Here is a 14,092-nt window from a genome sequence, read left to right as displayed (position 1 = left end):
TGATCTATGAAAACACCAACAGACCCTCGGACATCCCTTCGCGATTCTCTGGATCCTCGGGCACATTAACCATCACTGGGGTCCAAGCCGAGGACGAGGCTGTCTATTACTGTGGTGGCTATGACAGCAGCAGTGGTTACTATGGTGTGTGTTGACAATGAGTACCAGGAAGTGAGACAGAACCCAAAATCAGATGAAAGAGTTTGGCCCTTCTCCCTCCTGTCTGACTGTGGGGCTGATGCCAATTTCTGTCCCTCTGCACAGCCGTGGTGGGAAATATCCCCTCCTTGATATCCCAAATTACAAGAGTGACTTTTTGGATGGGAACACCCTTGTGTAATTCCCTACAAAACTCTTGGTGTAGCTTTGTCCCCCACCCCACCCTGTCTTGCTGCTGATGACCAGTTACTCCTGCTGCTGTCTCTGTGCTGGGATGTGTTGGGCCAGGCTCTGGTCTTCCAGTGTGCCTGTGACAGTGTCTATGTCTGTTCTCCTCTGACTGCAGCATTCCCTTTAACCTTACCCAGGCAAGTCTGTGCTCCAGGGTCACTGGGTGACCCATCTTTGCTTCCCTCTCTCGTCTCCCTTTCGAAGTTCCCTGGTCCAGGCAGCATCACTGAGTCAGCCGTCCTCGTTGTCAGCCAATGTGGGAGAAACCGTCAAGATCACCTGCTCAGGGAGCAGCAATGAATATGGCTGGTACCAGCAGAAGGTTCCTGGCAGTGGGACACTGGCTTATCCACCCCTCTTCTCCCTCTCCAGGTTCTCTGGTCCAGGTAGCATCACTGAATCAACCTTCCTATCCTGTGCCAGGCTCTGCTCTCAGTTCCTCCAGTGCTGCCCCTGAGCCCTTCTCGTTCTCACATGGTACCTGAGTGGGTGGAGACTTAAATGTTAGTCAGGGCCCAGGGCACAGCTACATCAGGGTGGAAACGCAGATCTGGTGGGATCACACCATGGCCTGGGTCCCTCTCCTCCTTGCAGTGATCGCCCACAGCTCAGGTGCCATGGCCAGACTTGCTTCTCCTGGGTGGGGCATTTGGGCACAGGGGTTCCCATTGCTTTTCTTGGGGGTGGATGTGCTCCTGGGGCACAGGAGTCACCAACTGACTCCTGTCTTCTCTCTCCCCTCTCTCTCCAGGTTCCCTGGTCCAGGCAGCACTGAGTCAGCCATCCTCGTCGTCAGCCAATGTGGGAGAGACCAGTGAGATCACCTGCTCGGGGAGTAGCAGCAGCTACTCTGGCTGGTTCCAGCAGAAGGTCCCTGGCAGTGCCCCTGTCACTGTGATCTATCAGGACAATAAGAGGCCCTCAGACATCCCTTCGCGATTCTCTGGATCTGCATCTGGCTCTACGGCCACATTAACCATCACTGGGGTCCAAGCCGAGGACGAGGCTGTCTATTACTGTGGTGCCTACGACAGCAGCGATTACTATGGTGTGTGTTGACAATGAGTACCAGGAGGTGAGATAGAACCCAAAATCAGATGAAAGAGTTTGGCCCTCCTCCTTCCTGTGTGGCTGTGGGGCTGATGCCAATTCCTGTCCCTCTGCACAGCCATAGTAGGAAGTATCCCCTCCTTGGTGTCCCAAATTACAAGAGTGACTTTTTGGATGGGAACACCCTTGTGTAACTCCCTACAAAACTCTTGGTGTAGCTTTGTCCCCCATTCTACTCTGTCTTGCTACTGATGACCAGTTCCTCCTGTTGCTGCCTCTATGCTGGGATGTGTTGGGCTGGGCTCTGCTGCCCAAAATATGCCTCTGGCAGTGTCCATGTCTGTTCTCCTGTAACTGCAGCACTCCCTTTAACCTTGACCAGACAGATCTGTGCTCCTGGGACACTGGGTGACCTATCTTTGCTTCCCTCTCTCATCTCCCTCTCCAGGTTCCCTGGTCCAGGCAGCATCACTGAGTCAGCCATCCTCATTGTCAGCCAATGTGGGAGAAACCGTCAAGATCACCTGCTCTGGGGGTAGCAATGACTATGGCTATTACTATGGCTGGTTCCAGCAGAAGGTCCCCGGCAGGGCCCCTGTCACTGTGATCTATGCTAGTGACAGGAGACCCTCGGACATCCCTTCGCGATTCTCTGGATCCCAGTCCGGCTCCACGGGCACATTAACCATCACTGGGGTCCAAGCCGAGGATGAGGCTGTCTATTTCTGTGGTAACTGGGACAGCAGCATTCCTGTTGGTATAGTGACAAAGCCATATTTTTGTAATTGGATACAGAAAATTAAAAATGGAGTTTTTCTGTCCTTTCCATGGCCAAGCGGAATTGTGGGTGTGGGGCTGGTGCAGACTTTTGTCTCCTCTGCACAACCATCACTATGAATGTGCCCCATTTTGTTTCCTTGAGCCCTGGATGTGACTCTGTTTGAGTTCTGGTCCCTACTGAACTCATGGGGTTTCTTTGTCCCCCACCATTCTGTCTCTTCGTCCTGATGACCATATCCTCCTGGTGCTGACAGGGCTGTCTCTGCTGGGTTACATTTGGCTGTGCTCTGCTCCCCAAATTTCCCTGTGATTGTGATTGCATCCATTCTCCTCTGACTGTGGCATTCCCCATTCCCCTTCCCAGGAGAGGACCATGCTCCTGGAGTCAGCTCCCGGCTGTCCCCTCATGCTTCTCCCTCTCCAGGCTCTCTGGTCCAGGCAGCACTGAGACAGCCGTCCTCATTGTCAGCCAATGTGGGAGAGACAAGCAAGATCACCTGCTCAGGGAGTAGCGGCAACTACTATGGCTGGTTCCAGCAGAAGGTCCCTGGCAGTGCCCTGTCACTGTGATCTATAACAACAACAACAGACCCTCGGACATCCCTTCGCGATTCTCTGGATCCTTGTCTGGCTCCACGGGCACATTAACCATCACTGGGGTCCAAGCTGAGGACGAGGCTGTCTATTTCTGTGGTGGCTATGACAGCAGCAGTAATGCTGGAATAGTGATAAAGATTTTCAAGTGAGGTACAGAGGAATTAAAAATGGAGTTTTTCTGTCCTTCTCATGCCCAGAGTTGTGAATTTGTGTCTGTGGAAGGTTTTTGTTTCCTCTGCACTGTGGCTTTGAATGTCTGTGCTTTTGTTTTTGAGAGCCCAGGAGGGGACTTTGTCCCTGTGGAAAATTATCCTGGTTCCTACAAAACATATGTTGTGGTTTTGTCTCCTAATTCTCTGTCTGTTGCTACTGATGACCATGTCCTGCTCATGGTGCCAGAGCTACCTCTGTGCTGGGATGCATTGGGCTGGGCTGTGCTCCCCTGCCTCTGACATTAGCTCTAACAATGTCTGTATCTATTCTCCTGTGACTCTGACATTCCCTAAAATGTTTTTTAGGCTGGATTGTGCTTATGGGACACAGCACTGGCTGTCTCCCCTCTTCTCTCTCTCTTCTCCTTCTCCAGCTTCAGTGATCCAGGCAGTATCACTTAGTCAGCTGTCCTTGTCAGCCAACGTGGGAGAACCTGTCAAGGTCACCTGCTCTGGAAGTAGCAGCAGCTGGTATGGCTGGTTCCAGCAGAAGGTCTCTACCAGTGCCCCTGTTATTGTATAACATCCCCTCTCTGTAATACCACCAATAGACCCTCAGACAACTCTTCACACTTCTCTGGATCCCAGTCCAGCTTCATGGGCATGTTAACTATCGCTGGTGTTACAGCTCAACACAAGCCTGCCTATTACTGTAGTGGCAGGGACAGCAGTGATGTCTACCTGCTGCCTCAGGCTGCTGGTGGCCACATCCTCTTTTTCTACCAGGGCTCAGGCCCTGGGCTCCGTCTGGGGCAGTGGTCCCTCTGTTCCATCCAGACCTTTGGGCACAGGAGCCCCATCCCTCAGCCCAGAAAAGGCTGTTCTCCTGGGACACTGGCTGACCCCCGTGTTCTGCCCTCACTTCATCTCCCTCTCCAGGTTCCCTCGTCCAAGCAGCATCACTAAGTCAGCCACCCTCATTGTCAGCCAATGTGGGAGAAACCATCAAGATCACCTGCTCAGGGCTTAGCAGCAGCTATCCTTATGCTGCCTGGTTTCAGCAGAAGGTCCCTGGCAGCCCCTGTCACTGTGATCTATTGGAATGACAAGAGACCCTCGGACATCCCTTCGCGATTCTCTGGAGCCAAGTCTGGCTCCACGGCCACATTAACCATCACTGGGGTCCAAGCCGAGGACGAGGCTGTGTATTTCTGTGGTAGCCATGACGGCAGCAGTGCTGGTCAGCACGGTGGAGGCACTGACACACACATTCTGCCTCCTCTTGCTGCTGCCATTTCTCCTTACAGGACCCTCCCACCTTGGGTTCTGTGTGTATGTCTCTGATTCCCTCTGTTGCATTATGGGGCCTTTGAGCACATGGCCCTGGTCCAAATACCCTGGGGAGGGCTGTGTTCCTGGGGCCATGGCTGACCCCCCTTCAAGTTCCCTATTTCTCTCTCTCTCCAGGTTCCTTGGTCCAGGCAGCATCACTGGGTGCTCAGTGTCAGCACACCTGGGATCACCTGCTCTGGGGGTAGCTACAGCTTGTATGGCTGGTACCAGCAGAAGGTCCCTGGCAGGGCCCCTGTCACTGTGATCTATAACAATGACAAGAGACCCTCGGACATCCCTTCACGATTCTCTGGATCCTGGTCCGACAACACGGGCACATTAACCATCACTGGGGTCCAAGCCGAGGACGAGGCTGTCTATTTCTGTGGTGGCCATGACAGCAGCAGTGGCAGCACCTATGCTGTGCCCTGGAGGACAGTGCTGGTCGGTGTAGGGGTAAATAGCTCTTTTCTGGAAGATATTTTCTACTGACAAGGCAGTTATTTTTCACTAAGGAAGTTTTCCTGCTTGGAGTGAGGCATCTTGCCCAGACACAGTTTTTGGATGTTTTTCTGCATGCATTCCACAGACGGTTACTCCCCGGGCACAAGAGAGATAATGCTCATAGATGATCTGCAAGGCCTTAGCAGCCAATGGGGTTGCTGAGGGGAGGGAAGTGATGATAAAGCCCAAGGCACTAATGCCTTTGTCTTTCGCTCTGAGTCTCAGTGCTGCCTGTACAGTGCCTTTAGGATCTTTAAGTTTTCAGCGTCCTCGCCTCTGAAGTAAACCTTTTGAATCCTTTCCACTCTTTTGCCATTCTTTGGGTATGTTTTGTGTACATTCTGCTTTACAGTCAGCATCCAAATGCCATGTAGTGCGACCGTGGTTGGATACTCTGGGATGACTGTTCCTGTTTATTCTGTGTGGGTGGCAGCAACCCTTGTGGGGATGCTGGGGGGTATGGAAGTTTCACAGCTCCTGGGTGATGCAGACCTGTGACTGCAGAAGCCCTGAAAGATGTGACCAGGACTGGAGGAATCTCTGGGGCTGGTGGGGGCTGTGGCAGGGGTGAGAGAGAGCAGCAGTGTAATCCTGTCCTGGGCGCTACTCTCAGTTCCTCCAAAGTTCTTCCTGAGGCCCTTCTTGTCCCCACACGGTGTCAGTGTGGCTCCACTGCACAGTTCTGAGGTTCCCAGGGGCTGTGGACAACCAGGTGCCAGTGTGTAACACCGTGCTGCAGAGCAGCCCCCACAGGCTCCTCTGGAGGCTGCCGTGGTCTGTGCTATAGACTGGCAGCAGAGGGGCAGCTCCAGGCTGGACAAGAGTGGGTAGCCTTAAAGGTCCTGGTCTTGGTGTGGTTCCAGTGGTCTTTCAAAATCCCAGTTCTCTACTCAGAGGTTCTCTTGTGGCAATTAATAGAGCCCCAGTGTGGCCCCATCCTTTGAAGCAGGACCTATTTTCCCCAGCTCCTTTGTCAGTGATGCTGATCAGTGCACAGGTAGTGTGGCCACTCAGGGACCAGTGAGCACCAACTAGAATTGGGTTCTCCAGGGCAGGTGGATGTGTCCCTGTGCCTAAGCAGAGCTGTTCCCTGCCCTGTGCACTGGAGTTCCTGCTGCAGTCAGGCCATGGTCCTGCAGGGCAGAGGGAGGCACTGGGGAGTCTGTGGCTGAGCTCAGAGCTCAGCAGCCATGCTGAGGAAGGAGCAGGCAGCCCTGAGTGATCCTGCTGTGTTTTGGTTGGGCTAAAGGTGCCTGCAGTGGGCAAGAGGAGCACTGGGACAGGAGCTCTGGTGAACACTGAGGGCCACATATGTATGGAGAGGCTGTGCCTGGCTGGGAGGAGTCCACAGCACAGCTGTATCAAAGTGAGGACATGGTTTGGGTGGGATTGCAGCATCGTCTGGGTCACTCTGCTCCTCGAGGTGCTCTCGCACTTCTCAGGTGCCATGGATAGATTTGCTGCTCCTGAATGGGCCCTTTTTAGGGCACAGGGGTCCTGTCCCTCTGCCCAGGAAGGGCTGTGCTCCTGGGGCTCTTACTGATCCCTGTCTCATCTTCTTTCTCCTCTCCCTTTCCAGGTTCCCTGGTCCAGGCAGCACTGAGTCAGCCATCCTCATTGTCAGCCAATGTGGGAGAAACCATCAAGATCACCTGCTCTGGGGGTAGCAGTGGCTATAGCAATGGCTGGTTCCAGCAGAAGGTCCCTGGCAGTGGCCCTGTCACTGTGATCTATGGTAGCACCAACAGACCCTCGGGCATCCCTTCGCGATTCTCTGGATCCGTGTCTGGCTCCACGGGCACATTAACCATCACTGGGGTCCAAGCCGAGGATGAGGCTGTCTATTTCTGTGGTAACTGGGACGACAGCAGTTCTGCTGGTATAGTGACAAAGAGAGATTTTCAAGTGAAGTATAGAGGAATTCAAAATGGACTATTTCTGTCCTCACAGCCAAGCAGAATTGCAAATATGGAGTTGTGTCAGGTTTTTGTGTTCTCTTCATGGCCATGGCTATGGATGTCCCCCCTTTTGTGTCCTAGAGTCCTGGAGGTGAATTTGCATCTGTTGATCTTTGTCCTGGTCCCTACAAAACTCATGGTGTGGCTTTGAACCCTACCCCACTGCCTCTTGCTACTGACAATCATGTCCTCTTCTGCTACCTCTGTGCCAGGATGCACTTGTCTGAGCTCTGCTACCCAAATGTCTGTGGCCATGTCCTTGCCTGTTCTCCTCCAGACATTGCATTCCCTATAAACTTTTCTGAGCACGTCTGTATTACTGGACCACTGACTGATCCCCCTTTCTCTCCTCTTCTTCTCCAGGTTCCCTGGTCCAGGCAGCATCCATAACTCAGCCATCGTCAGTGTCAGCCAACGTGGGAGAAACTGTCAAGATCACCTGCTCGGGAAGTAGTGGTAGCTATGGCTGGTTCCAGCAGAAGGTCCCTGGCAGTGCCCCTGTCACTGTGATCTATGATAGCACAAAGAGACCCTCGGACATCCCTTCGCGATTCTCTGGATCCACATCCGGCACCACGGGCACATTAACCATCACTGGGGTCCAAGCTGAGGACGAGGCTGTCTATTTCTGTGGTGGCTGGGACAGCAGCAGTGTTTCCACAGTTATATGAAGCAATTGGCAAGTGATACAAAAATCTTGGGCCATTGCAGCCATCATTCAGGAATCTACTGTTTCCATAGGAGTGTGGGGCAGGTTGCCACTGTGTCCCTGCTGTCGCTGCCCTGTGCTGAAGCCCTGTGCTGGGCACTACTCTCAGTTCCTCCAGTGCTGTCCCTGAGGCCCTTCTCATCCCTGAGGCCACGGTGTCAGTGTGGCCCCACTGCACAGTTCTGAGATTCCCAGGGGCTGTGGACAATCAGGTGCCAGTGTGTAACACCCTGCTACAGAGCAGCCCCCACAAGCTCCTCTGGAGGCTGCCGTGGTCTGTGCTGTGAGCAGACAGCAGAGGGGCTGCCCTGGGCTGGATGAGAGTGGAAGGATGCTGTAGGGACTTAATTAGTATTAACCACAGCCCAGATATACCCATGTTTGCTGTGAAGCTGCTGGACACCCACAGCTCACTTTGAATTTGGAGGATCTGGGAGTTTATGTTTGTTTCCTGTTGAAGAGCCTTGAAGGTTCTGGTCATGGTGTGTTTCCAGTGTCCTTTCAAAATCCCAGTTCTCTGCTCAGAGGTTCTCTTGTGGCAATTAACAGAGCCCCAGTGTGGCCTGGTCGTTTGAAGCAGGACCTGTTTTCCACAGCTCCTCTGTCAGTGGTGCTGATTAGTGCACAGGTAGTGTGACCACCCAGGGACCAGGGAGCACCAACTAGAATTGGGTTCTCCAGGGCAGGTGGATGTGTCCCTGTGCCTAAGCAGAGCTGTTCCCTGCCCTGTGCACTGGAGTTCCTGCTGCAGTCAGGCCATGGTCCTGCAGGGCAGAGGGAGGCACTGGGGGGTCTGTGGCTGAGCTCAGAGCTCAGCAGCCGTGCTGGGGAAGGAGCTGGCAGCCCCGAGCGACCCTGCTGTGTTTTGGTTGGGTCAAAGGTGCCTGCAGTGGGTAGGGGGAGCACTGGGATAAGAACTCTGGTGAACACTGAGAGCCACATATGTATTGAGAGGCTGTGCCTGGGCAGATGGGGGCTAAGAGGGAGTCAGCATCTTCTCCTGTCTCCTCTCCCTCTCTGGGTTCCCTGGTCCAGGCAAGACTGAGTCAGCCAGACTCCTTGTCTGCCAGTGTTGGAGATACTGTGAAGATCACCTGGTCTTGGGATAGCAGCAGCTGGGCTTATGCTGGCTGGTACCACCTGGCAGTGCCCCTGTCACTGTGATCTATGGCGGCGGCAACAGACCCTTGGACATCCCTTCACGATTCTCCGGTTCTGTATCCGGCACCATGGGCACATTAACCATCACTGGTGTCCAAGCCGAGGATGAGGCTATCTATTTCTGTGGTAGCTGGGACTGGAGCAGTGATGCTGGTATAGTGAAACAAAAAGATGTGGTAGTCAGATACAGAGGAGTTAAAAATTGAGTTTTCTGTCCTCATGGCCACACACAGTTGTGGGTATGTGCGTGGGTCAGATTTTTGTCTCCTCTGTACAACCATGGCTCTGAATGTCCCCCCTTTTTTGTCCAAGAGCACTGGAGGTGACTTTGTGTCTCTGGACCATTAACCTTCTCCCTACAAAAGTCATGTTTTGGCTTTGTCCCCCACCTCCATGCCTCTTGATACTGATGACCATGTCTTCCGGCTCCTGCCTCTCTGCTAGTATGCACTGGGCAAAGCTCTACTCCTCAAATGTGCCTGTGACCATAACCTGGTCTGTTCATCCCTGACTGTGGCATTCCACATACCCTTTTCTAGGTAGGTCTGTACTCCTGGGATAGTGACTGACCCCTGACTTCTCCCCTCTCTCGTCTCCCTCTCCAGGTTCCCTGGTCCAGGCAGCATCCATAAGTCAGCCATCCTCGTTGTCAGCCAATGTGGGAGAAACCGTCAAGATCACCTGCTCGGGTAGCAGCAATAGCTATGCCTGGTTCCAGCAGAAGGTCCCTGGCAGTGGCCCTGTCACTGTGATCTACTACAATGACAAGAGACCCTCGGACATCCCTTCGCGATTCTCTGGAGCCAAGTCCGGCTCCACGACCACATTAACCATCACTGGGGTCCAAGCCGAGGATGAGGCTGTCTATTTCTGTGGTAGCTACGACAGCAGCAGTGGCAGCTATGGTGTGTGTTGACAACATCTATGAGGAGGTGAGACATAACCCAAAATCAAAGGAATCATTTTGGCCCTTCTCCCTCCTGTCTGGCTGTGGGACTAATGCAGATTTCTGTCCCCTCTACACAATCATGGTGGGAAATAGACTCTATTGTCCCAGAGAATGTGAGGAGACTTGATAGTTGGGGACTATTGTCCTAGTCCCTCCAAAACTTAAGGCATAGCTGTATCTCCAACCTGCTAAATTTTCCTGTAACTCTGTCCATATCTGTTCTCCTCAGACAGTGGCATTCCCTGTAACTTTGTCCAGGCAGGTCTGTACTCATGGGACACTGGACAACCTTGCCTGTTCTCCCCTCTCTCCTCTCCCTCTCCAGGTTCGCTGGTCCAGGCAGCATCACTAAGTCAGCCGTCCTCGTTGTCAGCCAACATGGGAGAAACCGTCAAGATCACCTGCTCTGGTAGTGGCTATGGCTATGGCTGGTACCAGCAGAAGGTCCCTGGCAGTGCCCCTGTCACTGTGATCTATGCTGATAGCAAGAGACCCTCGGACATCCCTTCGTGATTCTCTGGCTCCTCGAGCACATTAATCATCACTGGGGTCCAAGCCGAGGACGAGGCTGTCTATTTCTGTGGTGGCTTTGACTACGGCATTTATGCTGGTATAGTGATACAGAGAGATGTGGAAATGAGGCACAAAAGAGTTAAAAATGAAGTTTTTCTTGTGAAAAATGAAGTTTTTCTCCTGGCCAACCAGACTTGTGAATGTGGGCCTGGATCAGGTTTTCTTCCCCTCTGTATAACCACAGTTATCAATGTCCCATCTTTGTTTTCCCCGAGAGCCTTGGAGGTGACTTTCTGTCTGGAAAACATTGTCCTGGTCCTTACAAAAGTATGGCTTTTTCCCCCACCCCACTACTTCTTGCTACTGATGGCCCATGTCCTCCTGCTGCTATCAGAGCTGCCTCTGTGGTTGAATGCACTGGGCTGAGCTCTGCTACCAGATTTCCCTGTGGTTGTGGTTGCATCCATTCTCCTCTGACTGTGGCACTCCTCATCCCACCACCCAGGAGTCAGCTGAGCTACACTGGCATTGGCTGACCCTCATCATCTCTCCTCTTCCTCTCCAGGTTCCCTGGTCCAGGCAGCATCCATAAGTCAGCCATCCTCATTGTCAGCCAGTGTGGGAGAAACTATCAAGAACACCTGCTCAGGGAGTAGCAATAGTTACTATGGCTGGTTCCAGCAGAAGGTCCCTGGCAGTGCCCCTGTCACTGTGATCTACTCCAATAACAACAGACCCTCGAACATCCCTTCATGATTCTCTGGCTCCTCGGGCACATTAACCATCACTGGGGTCCAAGCCGAGGACGAGGCTGTCTATTACTGTGGTGGCTGGGACGGCAGCAGTGCTTACTATGGTGTGGGTTGACAATGAGTACTAGGAAGTGAGATAGAACCTAAAGCCAGATGAAAGAGTTTGGCCCTTCTCCCTCCTGTCTGACTGTGGGGCTGATGCCAATTTCTGTCCCTCTGCACAGCCATAGTAGGAAATATCCCCTCCTTGATATCCCAAACTACAAGAGAGACTTTTTGTCTGGGAACACCCTTGTATAACTCCCTACAAAACTCTTGGTGTAGCTTTGTCCCCCATTCTACTCTGTCTTGCTACTGATGACCAGTTACTCCTGCTGCTGTCTTTGTGCTGGGAGATGTTGGGCTGGGCTCTGCTGCCCAAATGTGCCTGTGACAGTGTCCATGTCTGTTCTCCTGTAACTGCAGCTTTCCCTTTAACCTTGTCTAGGTCAGTCTTTGCTCCTGGGACAGTGGGTGACCCATCTTTGCTTCCCTCTCTCGTCTCCCTCTCCAGGTTCCCTGGTCCAGGCAGGGAACTCACTGAGTCAGCCGTCCTCATTGTCAGCCAATGTGGGAGAAACCGTCAAGATCACCTGCTCTGGGGCTAGTGGCAGCTATGGCTGGTACCAGCAGAAGGTCCCTGGCAGTGGTCCTGTCACTGTGATCTACGAGAACAACAAGAGACCCTCGGACATCCCTTCGCGATTCTCTGGATCCTTGTCTGGCTCCATGGGCACATTAACCATCACTGGGGTCCAAGCCGAGGACGAGGCTGTCTATTTCTGTGGTAGCTACCACGGCAGCAGTGCTGGTTGGCATGGTGGAGGCACTGGCACACACATTCTGCCTCCTCTTGCTGCTGCCATTTCTCCTTGCAGGACCTTCACACCTTGGCTTATGTGTATGTGTTCCTCTGTTGCATCATAGCGTCTTTGGACACAGGGACCTCAGTCCCAATGCCCTTGGGAGGGCTGTGTTCCTGGGGCCTTGGCTGATCCTCTTCATGTTCACTCTGTTTCTCCAGGTTACTTGGTCTGGGCAGAAATCTCTGGGTCAGCCAATCTGGGACAAACTGTCAATATCACCTGCTCTGGGACTAAAGGTGGCTGCAGCAGGCTTCAGTAGAGGGTTCCTGACAATGCACCTGTCACTGGGATCTGTGATAGCACAAAGAGACCCTGAGTGGTGGTGGAGGATGTTGAAGTGACATGGCTCCTGGCAGTAAAGAGCTGTGCTGTAGCTAATTGCTGCTGCCCTCAAAATGCCTTGTCCTGTGGTTGGTGCTGTTGCCCAGAGATGCTGGGACAATCCCTGTCAGTATCTCTGGGCATCCTGCTCTGGTCCATGGGTTCCCTGACATCTGAGGGCTGATGGCCCCTCACCTCTGTGCTGAAGGGCCCTGTGTCTGTGTGAGAGACTGTCCCCTGTGAGCATGGGCTGTCTGAAGCAGGGTGCGATGCAGAAACCCAGAAGGCTGTGGCCAGGAATCTCCACAACTGGTGGGAGCTGTGCCAGAGGTGAGAGACAGCAGGGGCAGAATCCTGTGCTGCACCCTGTTCTCATTTCCTCCAGTGCTGTCCCTGAGGCCCTTCTCATCCCCACACGGTGTCAGTGTGGCCCCACTGCACAGTTCGAAGGTTCACAGGGGTCGTGGACAACCAGATACCAACGTATAACACTGTGGTGCAGAGCAGCCCCCACAGGTTCCTCTGGAGGCTGCCGTGGTCTGTGCTGTGAGCAGACAGCAGAGGGGCTGCCCTGGGCTGGATGAGAGTGGAAGGATGCTGTGGGCACTTAGTTAGTATTAACCCCAGCTCAGGTATACCCATGTTTGCTGTGAAGCTGCTGGACACCCACAGCTCACTTTGAATTTGGAGGATCTGGGGTTTGTGTTTGTTTCCTGTTGGGTAGCCTTGAAGCTCCTGGTCTTGGTGTGTTTCCAGAGTCCTTTCAAAATCCCAATTCTCTGCTCAGAGGTTCTCTTGTGCCAATTAAGAGAGCCCCAGTGTGGCCTGGTCGTTTGAAGCAGGACCTGTTTTCCACAGCTCCTCTGTCAGTGGTGCTGATCAGTGCACAGGTAGTGTGGCCACCCGGGGACCAGGGAGCACCAACCAGACCTGGGTGCTCCAGGGCAGGTGGATGTGTCCCTGTGCCCAGGTTAGGGCTGTTCCCTGCCCTGTGCACAGGAGGTCTTGTTGCAGCCAGGCCATGGTCCTACAGGGGAGAGAGAGGCACTGGGGGGTCTGTGGCTGAGCTCAGATCTCAGCAGCTGTGTTGATCTTGCTGCCTTTTGGTGGGCCAGAAATGCCTGCAGTGGGCAGGGTGAACACTGGGACAAGAGCTCCAGGTAACACTGAGGGCCACATATGTATGGAGTGCCGTGCCTGGCCAGTTGGACACTTAGAAGGGAGTTAGGGTCCATAGCACAGCTCCATTAGGGTGAGGACACAGATCTGGTGGGATCACACCATGGCCTGCTCTATCTCCTCCTCTTGGTGTTCCCCCACATCTCAGGTGCCATGGTCAGACTCTGCACCTTGACAGGGCCTTTAGGCACAGGGGTCCTGTTTCCCTCCTTGGGGATGGCTGTGTTCTTGGGCCCTGACTGACCCCTCTCTTCTCTGCTTTCTCCTCTCCCTCTCCAGGATCCCTGGTCCAGGCAGCATCACTGAGTCAGCCATCCTCATTGTCAGCCAATGTGGGAGAAACTGTCAAGATCACCTGCTCTGGGGGTAGCAGCAGCTATGGTTATGCTGGCTGCTACCACTGGGCAGTGCCCCTGTCACTGTGATCTATGCTAGTGACCAGAGACCCTCGGGCATCCCTTCGCAATTCTCTGGAACCTTGTCTGGCTCCGCGGCCACGTTAACCATCACTGGGATCCAAGCTGAGGATGAGGCTGTCTATTTCTGTGGTAGCTGGGAGGGCAGCAGTACTGGTGGTATAATGACAAGGAAAGATTTTTCAAGTCAGGTACAGAGAATTAAAAGTTGTGGGGTTTTGTCCTTCTCATGGCCTGGCAGTGTTTTGGATGTGATGCTGGGTCAGGTTTTTTTGGTCTCCTTTGCACAAGCTTGGCTATGTCTCCACTTTTGTTCCTAGAGCCCTGGAAGTGACTCTGTGCTTGTGAAGTATTGTCCTGGTCCCTACAAACCTCTTGGTGTAGCTGTGTCCCCTACCCACAGACTCTTGCTACTGATGATCAT

General features: G+C 53.3%; 1 protein-coding gene across 1 annotated transcript; it reads left to right on the top strand.

Annotated features, from left to right (window-relative positions):
• The first annotated feature begins 8,701 nt into the window (after positions 1-8,701).
• Positions 8,702-12,623, top strand: LOC139680109 (immunoglobulin lambda-1 light chain-like). The gene is made up of 5 exons (XM_071572388.1): positions 8,702-8,759; positions 9,239-9,538; positions 9,908-10,026; positions 11,523-11,697; positions 12,517-12,623. Exons 1-5 carry the CDS (start codon positions 8,702-8,704, stop codon positions 12,621-12,623), a joined length of 759 nt encoding a protein of 252 aa, XP_071428489.1.
• Positions 12,624-14,092: the final 1,469 nt, after the last annotated feature.

The sequence above is a fragment of the Pithys albifrons genome, chromosome 17, assembly GCF_047495875.1.
Source record: "Pithys albifrons albifrons isolate INPA30051 chromosome 17, PitAlb_v1, whole genome shotgun sequence".
Taxonomy (NCBI): domain Eukaryota; kingdom Metazoa; phylum Chordata; class Aves; order Passeriformes; family Thamnophilidae; genus Pithys; species Pithys albifrons.
Note: the sequence above shows the minus strand (reverse complement) of the source record. Positions and strands in the feature narration are given on the sequence as shown.

Excerpts from the sequence above, each read along its gene's own strand:
- LOC139680109 (XM_071572388.1), top strand. The coding sequence starts at position 8,702 with ATGGGCACATTAACCATCACTGGTGTCCAAGCCGAGGATGAGGCTATC. Across the intron at positions 10,027-11,522 it reads ATGGCTGGTACCAGCAGAAG|GTCCCTGGCAGTGGTCCTGT; the intron begins GTCCCTGGCAGT and ends TACCAGCAGAAG. Across the intron at positions 11,698-12,516 it reads CTACCACGGCAGCAGTGCTG|TTCGAAGGTTCACAGGGGTC; the intron begins GTTGGCATGGTG and ends CCCACTGCACAG.